The sequence below is a fragment of the Mastigoproctus giganteus genome, chromosome 1, assembly GCF_048544385.1.
Source record: "Mastigoproctus giganteus isolate SK-2022 chromosome 1, ASM4854438v1, whole genome shotgun sequence".
NCBI lineage: Eukaryota > Metazoa > Arthropoda > Arachnida > Uropygi > Thelyphonidae > Mastigoproctus > Mastigoproctus giganteus.
Window position 1 is genome coordinate 42,063,904 of NC_143575.1, and position 14,805 is coordinate 42,078,708.

A 14,805-nucleotide genomic window follows, 5' to 3' on the forward strand; every position below is an offset into this window, starting at 1 on the left:
GTTAATTTATATAAGTGACAGAGATATACCATAAATAAAGATAGCCATAATATTTTGGATTATATAATAATATTCCCTTTATTTGCAAATATCATTAGTTACATATAATATATACAGTATATAAAGGAATATTTTCACCCTAAAGTTAAATGTTCACAAGAACAAAAAACTCCACCTATAAATTGTTACATACATTGCAGTTTTTGAATTTATACTCTAAAATGTTTGCCTTAAGCATAGACAAGTAAGCCAAGTCATTAACCCATTTATCAACAGAGACAAACAAATCGGATTTAGGGAAAAGTGTGTGTCCTACTCAGAGAAATAAGGGCATCAATATATGTTTTTTTGTAATTTTTTCAGACAACTGACCAGATAACAAGCAATCATATTTCCCAATAAGAGGCCTTGCAAGCAGCTTAACTTTTAAAAATGAGATTCTATAAAATAAAGTGAATGATGCAGATTACTAAAAATTATTGATCTTGAGAAAGAAAAATTCATCATATTCTGCTTATGCATCTGACTTTCCTCTACATGTGATATTCTATATCTCACACTTGTGAAACACTAGATTGGAGGATTATTTGGTTATGCTAATAAATAACTTTTCTTTAATCAATCCTTGGAAAACAAATAACAAAAACAAAAAACCAAATAAAAAAATTCATACAAAAATACTATAATCATTGTGATGAATTTTATTTTAATTAGTACTAGGGGGCTTTGCCCCCTACTCACTACACTCGCTTCTTTTGATAAAATAAAATACAGAAGCTTTTGACACTGTGTGGGTCTCTTCCTTAGCTATGAATACAAAAATACGTTACATATGGGAATCAAGAATGGTACTGTGTGGTCATTCTAGATAAACAAAGCACGAGCACAAGGTTCATCTAGGATGATCACACTAAAACAGAAGCTTGTTTTATCACAGTAAAACAAGCTTCTGTTATGTATTACCAAGTAATCCGCATCCCTCTTCTCCCATTGGCTGAATACATTAGGAGGAAAATTATTTTAATGTATAGAAAGATTATTAATTTTTATTTTCCTTTCTGGTATTTTTGTTCTCACCTTTATTTAGTATAATGGCATTATTCCAGTAAATTAATGTAACTTCTGATTAATAATTCCCTCTGACTACATTTTGAATGGCTTTTGGTGTACATAGTGTAATTTTGTATTTCTATATTGTTCATTTATAGACAACTTATTGTAAGATTCCTCTGGTCATCTATATAAGGAATCATGATTGTATCTAAGTTAAGTTAATAAAGAACTTTTTTTATTACTATGCAGCATACCAGTATTTTACTATGCTGGGGAATAAAGAAACAATTTATAATTTCATCTTCTAGCTGTTTATCAGAGAGAATAAAAAAATATCTTTATAATTTGTTATGTAAATAAATACATAGTTTAAATCTTCATTGTATAGCACCAGTTAAATGTTAACTATATTACATCAACAACTAATTAGACAGGCATGTAAAAGTTTATTAGAAGTTGATGTTAGCTATAACCATTGCAATCCCAGAGGGATTTGCCTCAACAGTAATATTGTCTGAAGGCTTATAAATTCCTAGAAAGTGGCCACTAAACACTTCATTAACAGAATAACCATAACTGTAAGTCATTCCAAGGCTGGCTAATTGTACAGAAACAGAAACTGGGCCACCCAGAGTCCGTCTATTAAAAACAACAATGGCATAAGAATAATCTTGATCTTCGGTTACTGGAGAAACAGGTCTCATCCATATCTCGATGTTTTGTTCCTACAAAAAAAAAGAAAAGGTAATCATATTCTCCCCCCAACACAGTTTAATTAAATGCTATGCATTTAATTAAACTGTGTGTTTTCATTTGGCTGCTGCACTTTAAATAAAAAAAAAAAAAAAACACACATTACTTCCTTTTTACTTAAAATGGAAGACAAGATTATAATAATCAATAAATAAAACATTATACAAATAAAATTTTCTATATAATATTTTATATAAAAATTGTGCAAAACAGAAAGTAGTCCTAATAATATATTTAAAAATGAGAAAATATTATACCACAAAGATAAACTAAGTAATAAAATAGACCTACATAAAAAAATTTTTTAAAAAAAAAAAAAAACCTTAGAATAAAGTGATTAGTATTATGGGAAAGATGAATTTGCCTCAATTAGAACTATTTTTCAATCAAGCAAAAAATATCATGATATTTGGTTACCATTCATATTAGTACAGAGATCATTAAATCAGAGAGTAGGGTCATCAAAGCATGCAGCCAACTGGAAAGAAATAGGGATAATTGTTGAAATCCTTGAGAGAACGGTGGGTGTGGAGGATGGATCATTTAAAAGGCAGTGAATTTTGTCATATTTTGGGCTGAAATTTTTGAATTTGGTGTTAAAGTATTATCATTTAATAAATAATCATTTATTGCAAATACAGCAAGCCCATCACAGCAATAGACTAGGGGCATAAATTCATTACAAAGGAGACAAATATAAAAACAAAGCATATTCTATATATATACATTAACAATGAATATGAATTATAATGAACAAAAAAATATATATACATACACTGGTGTTCAAAGAAAGTGCATCACCCCTTAAAATTCTAATTGTCTTTTGAATAACGTAAGTATATGGCAATATTTCTTACAGATTGCATCAGCTGTTACTGTCAGCTATATAAGCACGCTGTGCAAGAGTTGCAGTTATTCCTTGCTTGTGTCAGGATGGCAAGTTACGTGCAGTTGATGCCACGAAGAAAGAGTGATATTGTTGCTTTACGTGAGGAAGGATGTTCTTTCCATCATACTGCTTATAGATTTTCTTGTAATCAATTGACAGCGAGTAGATTTCTTTCCAAACTCAAGAATACTGGTTCTGCTGATAGGAAAAAAGGAACCGGTCACAAATGAGTCTCTATGCCAAAACAGGACCGCGTTTTGAAGCGCTTATTCCTTAAAAACCATAAAGCTTCTTTGTCTGAGCTGAAAAGAGAATGGGAAGAACATAGAGGAGTGGTAGCAAGTGCAGTAACAGTCAGAAGATGCCTTTTCAAAAATGGACTTCTAGCCCATCGTCCTAAGAAGAAACCCCTCTTCACGCAAAAAATGAAAAAGGCCTGATTAATTTGGTGTAAGGAGCATGCCAAATGGACCCCCCCCCCCCAAGCAGTGGAAGTCAGTTATATAAAAGGTTCAGTAAATGCCAATGGATACTTGGCTGTATTGGAAGGCAAATTGTTGCCGACCATTAGAGACCATTTCAACCTGCCAAGAAACTGCATTGTTCAAGATGACTCTGCTCCTTGACATTGGCCGAAAAGTGTAAGTAGGCACTTCTGTAGTTACTTTAGCTTCATTTCTGCATTAGAGGTTCGACAGTAATGTGTTTACACTTGTTACAGGTGAAAAAATGGTTAGGAGAACAGTTACAACTCTTAACTGGCCAAGAAACAGCCCGGCCGGACCTGAATCCTACAGAGAACTGTTGGCATCGTGTGGAATCTGTAATTTGCCAGAAAGAAACCAAAGACCTTTCGTGAACTTCAGGAAGCCATAATTCGTGTTTGGAACCAGGAACTATCAGTTGATTATCTTGATCTTGTCAATGCCTCAACAGTGTGTTGCTGTAATCAGGGCCAGAGGCAGTTTAACTAAATATTAATTTGCACCTGGTGAACTTTTCATTTTGTTTTTCATTTACAATGATAAACTGAAGCAAACTGAGGGCTTCTGATAACGTTTCAGCCATAATTGTCATGTTTATCAAAACTGTTGTGTGTAGCCTGTGCAAATGCTCATTGTGGAATATTTTGAGAGCACCTGTCAAATATTACTTAGCTTTGCTTTAACTATTAATAAATATCTTTTATTTATATTTCTATTTGTGATGCTAGTCATTAATGTAACATACCGTTGCAAAAATGGTATGTTACAGGAGAACATCACATTTGGTTCTCAGATGCAGTTACTGGATTGTACAGCAGTCAGCTGTTTTTGTTTCTCATTATTTGATTTGAAATCTGACTCCTGTAGGCTTCAGAGTTGAGCAACCTTTTGCAATCAATGTTGTGATAATTTATGAGGTGAAGGGATGCATTGGGGAACGTCCTGTCCCTTTGTTTGAGTCTGAAGAGTTTGGATTTGAATTGTTGTTGGTTTCTTGAATTTTCTCTGCTGGTGTGAGTTGTTATGTCGGCTGAGTTTGGTGATTCACTTGCACAGGTAATTAACTTTGCAAGAAGCATGACTCCAGACTCATTGATCATCTGTTTCAGAGGCTTTATTTTTAAGTTTTCATAAAGCTGTTGCCTGGATATTGTATGGGGAAAACGAAGTTTACTGTTCAGCCATCTAAAAACCCAATACTCTAGGGCAAGGAATTTATTGACGGTAACTTGAGGAGCACCATACCAGATTTCGGAGGCATAAGACAGAATGGGAAAGATGCATCTCTGAACATGGTTTATGACTGTTTTTCTATCTTGAATCGCTGCTGTCTCTTGCTTGATTAGCCGTTTTGAATTTTTTTAGCAACATATACATAGTGAAAATTAAAGGAAAGATTTTTATTAAAAACATCTAGGTCTTTGTGAGCATATAAATTTGGAATTAAAACATCTGCAATTTTAATTTCTATGTGGTTTGGTTGTTTCTGTAAGGAATAAGTTATTTGAACAGATTTGTTTGCACTTATAGTCAGATTGAGATTCTTCAGATACTTGATGATTCCAAACATCTGTAAATTCGCATCATGGCTAACCTTGGAAATGTCATCATAGGATTTGGAAATAATAAACAACTTTAAATCATTGGCATAAGCCAGGTATTAGTGAGGAAGAGATTTCTGTGATTTAGGCTGTAATGTAGATAGGATATAACCATTGTGTCAATGAGGAAATGATTTTTTAGTATTTCAATGGCTTTCTTGTAATCAGTATTGTCAAAAGCACCTTTGATGTCTAAGTAAAATACATTGCACTGTGCTTTATCCTGAAATGCAGTTTGGATGTGCACAATGGTGTCAGCTAGGCTTGTTGTTGTTGTGGAGTGCCCTCTAGCACCAAAATGCATGTTGACAGATGCATTAGCAAAGATTGCATCCTGAAAATATGGCAGCATGATCTTATCAATAATTTTAGCAATTATTGGACGATAACTTATATGGTTATTACTAATAGCCTGTTTTGGAATCAGGGTAATTCTAAAAGTTTTCCATAGTCTTGGAAGGAATGGCTGGAAAATGCACCTGGAAATAATATGAAAGAATCAATGATGAATACACGGGACATTTAATAATAAAACTAGGGGGATGCTGTCAGGGCCTTCACTACTATCAATTTGTAATTGGTTAATAATTTTCTGAACTTTTTTTTTTTTTTTGTTAGTTGTTGGTACATCAGTTTCTGTAGCTATAATGCACCTCCCAAGTTTTTGCATTTTACTCTGATCCAAGCCCAGGGTGGGATTTGAACCCACGACCTTTGGGTTGCCAGGCAGGCACTTTACCCACCTGGCTAGACCGGTCGGCTATTTTCTGAACTGTATTCTTATTTACAAGTTAGTTGATTAGCAGGGCTTGACTAGGAAGCATTTCATGTTGCATGCTCTTTGTGTGTTTATAAGAACTGAATTCTTTAAATCTGTTTTGCATATCTTCTGTGCAGTGCAATATACTGCCAGGTTTCTGTTAATTGCTAATTGTGATGGGTATCAGTTGTATGCCTGTGTCAACAATACGTTGCGAGGATACACGATTCTGCTCTTGGTGAGAATGAGAGCTAGAACTAGATTTTATAGATGGTGCTGATGTTTCTGGAACAAATTCTTCAGCATCTGGACTGAGGACTGCATCTGCAACAACCTGATGAACATAAGAAGGGTGAGGTATTGGAGGGCTCTCAACCATTGCCTTTTATGTTAAGAAGCATGTAGTAGAACTTACATTGTTGATCTTCTATTTGAAAAAGATGCTGTTTAACATCATCAATCTCTCTAAATTGTTTTCCCAGCATCTGTTCCAGGGTAACAAATGAGATATCATTGTTTGGGGATGTTGTAGGCAGGGGAGACAGGTAAGACTTTGTGTGGAGGCATCTAAAGTTGACTTCCTTGTATGATGTTGAGGGCTTAGGAGATGGTAATAAATTGATAGAAGGAGATGAAAGATTGTCAGAGTTGCACGGGAGATAAGCATCTATTGGGGTATTCTAAGAGTTTAGCTTATGTTGACTAGGAGACTGTAAATTCTTACTTCCATTGTTAGGTTTTTTACAGGAAGGACATCTGCAATTATTAATACACTTGATGACTTTGAAAATTTTTTTAACCAATGAACATACACTGGTGTAAAAAGCCAGGACCAGTCAGGTTTTCACCTAGCTTCTCATAGGAGTGGGCTGGATATGGTAAAAGCACACCAAAGGAACCTCGTGAGGTACAGAAATGATGAAATACACACCGACACAACAACAGAAACAAAACAGTACAGAGGGACTTTATTAAAAAATGGCAACATAGCACTGGCTGCCATGATACAGATGCATCACTGCCAAAGATGGAACAAAGGGAAGAGGTGATCCTCAATAGGAGATATGGCCACCCCTAATGTCGATGCAGGCTTTGCACTGCCTGTCCATACTTAGAACAATGTTGATAAGTTCTTGCGGTAACATCGTCCATTTCTCTGTCAGCGCATCTTCAGCTGGTGAACATTTCCTGGTGGGTGTGGATGTGCCGCTAGGCGTCTCCCCAGAGTGTGCCATATGTGTTCAATGGAATTTAAATTGGTGGAATGGGCAGGGCAGGCCAATCCATACGAACAATGTCCTCACTTTCCAAAAGCATAACAGCTGCAGAGTGATGGGGTGTGCCGCTATTATCCATAAACACGAACCTGGGGCCAATGGCACCTCAGAACAGATGCACACGGGAAGGATTACCTCAGTACAATAACAAAGCAAGCTTATGCAGCATCAGCCAAAAAAAAAAAAAACCACTCCCATTTCACCCCTCCGTTTGTTCCAAGTACCTGTCCAGCCCAGCCTTAAATTTATTTAGGCTATCAACTTCCACAACAAAGGATGGAAGTCTGTTCCACCAATCAACTACCCACTGGCTAAAGGCAAACTTCCGCACATCTATCCTACATCTGTCTTTCCTCAATTTGAATTTATGCCCTCTCAGATGATTATTCTGAGCAAGAGGAAGAATCCCATCAGCATTGAGTATGCTCAAACCATTCAAGGCTTTATACACCTCAATCAGATCACCTCGCAGGTGCCTAGTCTCCAGACACTAATTTGCAAAACTTAAGCCTTTCTTTGTAAGAGCAACCCTTTGTTCTATGCACTAATCTTGTTGCCCTTCTCTGTACTCGTTCCAACAGGTCTACAACCTTCTTAAAATGAGGCCTGCAGACCTGTATACAGTACAGGTCTGCAGGCCTCTTGTATAAGGCAATGGTCAGGTGTGGCCTGACCATTGCCTTATACAAGAGGATAATGACCTCTTTATCCCTGCTAGAAAAATTCCTGTATATCATTGACAAGACACCATGAGCTATTCTTGCAGGCCATCTGCACTGCTCAGAAAACTTCATATCTTCCTGCACAATTATCCCCAGGTCCTTTTTTGTTCTCTACCACTGTCAGTGTGGTACCACAGAGTTGATACGTTGCTCTGGGGTTACTGCTTCCCATATGTAGTACTTTTCATTTGTCAATGTTAAACTTCATTTGCCACATCTCAACCCATCTGCTCAACTTTTCTAGATCATGTTGCAGCAGTTTACTGCCATTAGTGTCCTTAACAACCCTGCCAACCTTCGTATCGTCTGCAAACTTGGACATTAAGCTTGATATACCATCATCAATATTATTTATAAATACAGAAAACAATAATGGACCCAACACTGAACCCTGAGGGACTCCACTAATAACATTAGTGCACAATGAGAGGTGACCATTGATTACCACTCTATCTTCTCCCACTCAACCATTCCCTTATCCATAGCAGCAATTTGCCTCCAGTGCCACACTGTTCCAATTTGTTCAGGAGTCTTCCATGTGCAACAATCAAAAACCATTCTAAGATCCAAATATGTGATATCAAAGTTATTCCCTGCATCCAGTTCCTTTGTGACCACATCATAGTATCCAATCAAATTGGTCAGGCAAGACTTTCCTTAACAAAACCATGCTGTGTCCGAGCTATAACTGAAGTCTTGTCTAGATGGTCCTGCAGTGCTTCTTTTACTAGTGTCTCCATTAATTTTCCTGGAACAGAAGTTAAACTAACAGGTCTATAATTACTTGTGTCGCCCTTTGATCCTCCTTTGTGAATTGGGGTCACATTTCCATATCTGCAGTCCATGGGTACTTCCCCTGAGTCCAAGGAAGCTCTCATTATTATGGCTAAGGGTTTGCTTACTTCCTTTGCTGCCTCCTTTAATATAACTGGATAGATCCCATATACCCCAGGTGCCTTTTTTATGTTTATCTTCAATAATTTCTCCTCCACTTTCCTCTCAGTTATTACAAAATCATCTAGCTCACTGCCAGAGTTCAATTCACCTTTGGCATTCTTCTTGCTGAATAACTCCTCACGTGTGAATGTATATGCAAAATACTCATTTAGTTTGTTAGCCACCTGAGCAGGATCATCAACAGTTGAACCATCAATATCCAGTTGACCAATCTGATTCATCCCTTTCCTTCTAGAGTTTACATAGGTAAAGAACTCTTTGCTGTTTTTCTTTGCATCCTTTGCAAAGATTTCTCATAATCTGCCTTTGCCTGCCTAATCTCCTTTGTGACTTGGTTACAGACCAGCTTATATCAATCATAAGCTTCCATGTCACCCATTAATTTATATATATCCCATACATTTTTCTTCTCTGCCATATGTCTCATTAGTTCATCTGAAATCCATTTAGGCCTAAACCTTGAACGATATTTCTTAGTTGGTATGTAAAGCCTAGTACCTTCCAAGATTAATTCTTTGAATGCTTCCCATTTTCAATTTGCTGTTGGTAACATCATCAGTTGGTCCCACCATATAGAATTTAAATACTGTCTCAGACCAACGTAGTCGCCTTTACGAAAGCAAAACTCTTCCCTTTACCCCTGATGGTAGTTACCTCTGAGTAAATCCCACTTCAGCACACTGTGATCACTGCCACCTAGTGGTTCCTTTATCTGCAGATTCTTAATGCATGAAGAATCACTACTGATAATCAGATCAAGAGTATTACTCCCTATAGTTGCCTCCCGAACATGCTGATGTAGAAAACAATCATCCAATAAATCCACAAAAGCCTTGCTAGTGTGTGAGTGACCAACCCCCAAATTCCAGTCAATATCTGATAAATTAAAATCCCCCATTATAAGACTCTCTGATTTACTGGCCCACTCGAGTTCCCTGTACAGTTTCTTATTATACTCATCAGAGTCATTTTATTGTCTGTAGCACTGTATGAAACCAATCGAACGTCTGTAACAATCGTGCTCACCCTTCGATAATTTGCACATAACTGCTTAACTGTTGCTTTTATGTTTGTGAGCCCTCATTATGATTCAAATTTTTGCATGAGCACCAGCTTTCTACCGAACGGTCACAGTTATGCAAATCACCACAGGCTGTTTCGTTTGATTTCGTGGTTGTAACCTTTAGAAATAGTGTTGGTCCTTAAGTTTTGCACACCGGTGTAAATCACAGTAAATCATACTGCAACTTTTGCAGATAACCCAATTACAAACTGTTTTTCGACATGCATTGCATGAAACTGCTTTTTTTTGTGCCATGCTGAAGATTTAAAAATTACTTTGAATACCAGTAAACAATATACAAATAAGCAGGTCGTCTGTTATTGACAAAGCAGTGTACCGTAGCGAAGAGTTAGAATGTCCGAGTAGCTAGACAATAGGTAGATCGAACGTAGGCGTGGCTAATGGAAAAATTGCTGGAGGGCCACAGGACTTGACCCAAGCAGGAACAATGTCAAGGTCACAAACTACCTTATGCCAAAGAAAATACTACGCTCAAAAGTCAACCAGCATTCCTGTATGTAGTTATGCTAAGCAAAGGTTAGCAAGAATGTTACACATTATAAACAGTATGTATCTTTATGAAGACTTCATAAAAACCATTCAAGCTCTCCGACAATCATCTAAGGAACATGTCAGTTCACAAATTTACAAAAATGCCATTAAAAAGCACTTATAAATTACTACAAAGCAGGAGCTAAATTACAGACTTCTAACACCTAGGCCACTTAGCGATTTTACAATTTCTAAATTTAAATTTTGACTAATCAAACTGGCTTTTTTTTTTTTCTCAATGAGACTGTTGTTTCTCATCCTTGATTTAGTCTAAAAATTTCAACCAAAAATGGTCTACAGACTAAAGATAAAATTATGCAAAATAGACTGCTTTTTAACCAAAACATCCTGTATAATCAAAAGGGGCAAACAATGTCAAATGAAACTAAATCCCAGCAATCAAGGCAATCTTATTGATGAAATGCAATCTAAATAAGATTGCATTTCATCAAGGTAATAGATATTTAGGGTGACCGGGAGTGTTGTCAAGGAGCATTAATATCTTAAAAGGCATTGACATTTGTAAGCAATATTTTTCAACTTCAAACATGAGTACTGATGTTTGCAACCATAGAAAGGTGAATGAAACATGAAGAAAAACCATCTTACAAATGGTTTTTACATGGGAAAATTGCTTAAAGAATAATTTTGCCTATTCTTTGGGCATCATTCATAATTTATAGTATCTTGTAAAACTTTAAGCCAGAATGAGAAGAGAACCATTTATAAATAGCTAAACTGATCTATTTAAATAGATAACATTAAACCAAAGTTGCTTTTCATAATTAAGTAGCATTGATTTTAGCAAGTTTTTACCGTAATTTTACATAACAATATACTGAAATTAGGCCAAAAATTTTCTTCTTGTAAGACCCCAAGTAAGAACTTAAAAATGTATTTCTGAACAGTCACAAGCCAAGAACACCAATTCATTTAGTATTTTCTGATCTACCTATTATTCCAATAGATGAAACTATTCTATTCCTCTTCAAATTTTATACATGCTCTTTAATGTACCAGCACTTCCAATTACAGCACCCCTCATGTTGGCACTCTACAAAGTTGCCTTGTTTGCCTGCCCCCCCCCACTGCTATGGCTCTGCAACCAATAAGCATTCAGCTCTATAATACATGGGGAAATTTAGAGTGAAGGCACTCTAAATTAGCAACTAAGGCCATATTGCTCCAGGGATATGCGGTGTCATTCCCTGACCTTTCTGCATCCTCCATATTTGGTGGTCATGGGCTTGAACCCCAGTCTAATCAAGAAGCATGTGCTACGCACTGCTGCTCCTGCCCACCTGGCTACGGAGGCACCTGTATTTGAGGTTTTTGGCACAAGGGCCTCTTGGGCCATATTGTGCCTGTTTGTGATTTAGATGTCACTGATTTCACATTATTATGATTAGATACTATTATACAAATTTATGCGTTTTAAATACTTAAACAGATCCTCAAAGTTTTCTTCATTCCCAAGAATATGTGATAAGGTTAAGGGTTACTGCAAGTTGGAGAGGGAGCTAAAACTGGATTTTCGGACAAATGAAAGTTTGGGACATTCAATGAGAATATATTATTGTTAGGTGCGACTGGCTAAAGAAACACTGAGGAGAAATCTCTCCCAAAAGCAAATACAAATGTGTTGGATGTGAATGACCGATGTGGAGCCTTGCCAGAATCACTTCTTGTCGCCTGCTTCTTCTAAAACTAGATGTCCACAGTTGTGGCTCTTTTTTATCTGCAACAGTTTATTATTGATTTGAGTTTGCCGGAGGTGAGACCATGTTGGATTCCTGGATTTTTTTTTCCCTTGCTTTAACAGTTCACATATTTTGGAGAAAGCTGGGTGATTACCCTTACAGTTTGGGCAAAGAGAACTGGTAGCAGTGAATTCAGTTTGATTGTGCTCCTTTGATCCACAATTTGGACATATTGCCTCACCTCGATATGCAGTTTGGGAGTGTCCATATTTTTGGCACTTGTAGCATCTGATTGTGTTCAGGACATAAGGAAGGACATGGCAATGGAGATAGCCTTCTTTAGCAGATGATGATAGGATAGGAGAGCTGAAAGTGAGAATTATGGGAACAAGAACATCATCTTTCTGAGTCATAATTCTCCTTGCTTGGATGACTCTTTTTTTCAAGTAGCTCTTGAACTATCTCCTACTCTGATACAGTTAATAAGTCCCATTCTGCGATTACTCCCTTTGAGAAGTTTAGGGTGGCATGGGGAATAACTTTTAGTGGTTGTCCGCCGAAAGCAGTCATGTTTAATAACTTTTCAGAATGCTGGGATTTCGTGGTCTCTACCAGAAGATCCCCAGACTGGAGTTGCCTTACTGTTTTTGGTGAACCTGCAGCAGACTCTATGCATTTTTGCACAAGGAATGGGGATAGTTTACTCAGAGGCTGCTCTGATAGAGAGTGCAGTATGAGGAATGCTGGTATTTCCTTGAGGGGTTGTTTTCAATCTCTTGGGTTGAGAATAGTCATTCTTGGTGTCATTTGCTAGTCTCGAGCTAGATGGCTCTAAAGTTGGAAATTAACTGTTTTCCATCTTTGCTCCTTTCAGCCCTGGGAGAGTGGATTTCTTCTCCCAGGTTACTGGCTCCACAATGGGGAGGCAGGAGCAGTGCTACTAGAGTGACCAAGCGGTGTAAAAGTTAGTGAGTTAGTTTAATGAAAAAAAGAAAGGTGATTTTTCTTTTCTGTAACTTAGTTACAATTCGTAATTCTAAGTTTACAATTAATTAATGGGAACATAAGAAAACTTACAAAAGAATAAAGCTGTAGCTTTGAGTAAAACACTCTAGAAATCACTTGATTACTATAACAGTTGGCACCTGGGGCCTAGTACATCAGAGAATGCTGACCATTAGCTTAGTATTTAAGCACAATAACCAAAGGAAATCTGTTGCTTTTCATAACAAAATGTTTCATAACAAATGTCATCTTTTGTTAACAAATTTCATAACAAAAATTTCATAACAGATGTCATCTGTTTGGCACACATGCTATATAAAAACTTAGACCTGTTGTCCCCGCAGACTGAAAACTGTGAAATGCTTTAATGATTCAGACATGATAGTAAAATCAAGCATATATAATTTCTTGCTCAGTGTGAAAATTATTCATTTTACAGTGATCTTGAAAGAAAGAAAATTTCCAAGCAATCTACATGAATTGATATATAACTAGGTAAAAATCTGTGCATTTAAAATGGCCATGACCTATTTTCATATAAATGAGTGTTAGAGTGGTCTCAAGGTAAATGAAATACCCTGTATATATGGAATGCCTAATTAATAAAGAAACAAAAAATATTTATTTTATTACGTTTTACATTATTTTATTCCATATCCATTTATGTAGGATATTCTGTCATACATATATAAATAGACAATAAAAACTGGCATGTCACTGCTTACAACATGAGTCCAATATATTATACTGTCTTTTCTACTACTGGTTCATTCGGATCATCAAGTCTTATTCTATATTACTTAGTAACCATAGAGTGCATTGGCACAGTTCTATGATACAAAATAAGCAATTTGTGGAATGAATCAGCTGTCATAATTGATGCCTTACCTTAGTTCTAAAAACATACTAAATCTGTGATGGCAACTCCTCACAATGCAAGAATCTGAATAGCTATTTCCCAAAGGCATGCTACTCCTCCACCTTCCTATGATCTATATTAATATTTTTTAGATCTTAAAGAATGACAGCTTAATGTAGAATAATGTTATAATCAAGTCCTGTAATACTGTGTATATATATATATATATATATTTTTTTTTTTTTTTTTCTGCATAGCATACACAAATGGTTTCAATTTTAGATTTCTATTTTTTTTTTTTTTTCTGCATAGCATACACAAATGGTTTCAATTTTAGATTTCTACATTAGATTAATTAAAAATAAGATTAGAATAATTACTGAATGCATCCTCTTCCCCATAAGGCCAAGTTTATCTTGATTCACAGCAATAATATGTTTGTTTAAGAGAAGATCTCTATCTTCACGGGCAAGATTTCTCAAATCATTGGACATAAGAAGTGGAGCTGCTAATATTGACCACAGAGCTAGCTGAGCTTTTTTTTCATCATAACTTAGGCCAAAACCACCAGTAAGAACCTAAAATAGCCCAAACTTGACTCATTAATTAAAACTGTGCAATTTAAAGTCAGTAAACTTTTTATTATTATTATTAATAGCCATATGGTGCAAGGAAGCCTGAGGCTTATGCTGCACCAGGAAAAAAAAAGTTTCTGAGTTACCCTGTGTGTGTGTGTGTGTGTGTGTGTGTGTGTGTGTGTGTGTGTGTGTGTGTGTGTGTGTGTGTGTGTGTGTGTGTGTCTCAAAGTAGAAGGAAATCACCAAGAAAGAGAAGAATGATGATATCCAGCTCAGGACCCTGTGTGTGCCAAGCCCATACTCACCAGATGTGAGCCACCCAGAAATACATTACATTGCTTATATTACTAACTATATCTATATTGTATACAAAATATCAGAAAGTGCACAATTTTCAACTAAAGAAACATTTTTTTACTAAAATATGTTGTAGACAAATCTGACACTATTTACCCAGAAGGAAATCCTCACATCATAAGGCGAACTTATAGAAACTGACTGGGATCTTCACCTGTATTTAAGCTGTTACCTGACTACTGAACATATGACAA

General features: G+C 36.3%; 1 protein-coding gene across 4 annotated transcripts in view; it reads right to left on the bottom strand.

The window, feature by feature from the left end:
- Nucleotides 1-664: 664 nt before the first annotated feature.
- The window catches only part of LOC150090745 (alpha-N-acetylgalactosaminidase-like), a 42,485-nt gene continuing 28,344 nt past the window's right edge, over nucleotides 665-14,805 (bottom strand). For all 4 annotated transcript variants that reach the window (XM_090379810.1, XM_090379801.1, XM_090379819.1 and 1 more), the window contains exons 7-8: nucleotides 14,057-14,254; nucleotides 665-1,778 (exon numbers count right to left, since the gene is read on the bottom strand). In XM_090379810.1, the coding sequence (XP_090235936.1) occupies nucleotides 1,503-1,778; nucleotides 14,057-14,254 (474 nt within the window). In that variant the 3' untranslated portion in view covers nucleotides 665-1,502. The remainder of the gene's footprint in view (nucleotides 1,779-14,056; nucleotides 14,255-14,805) is intronic.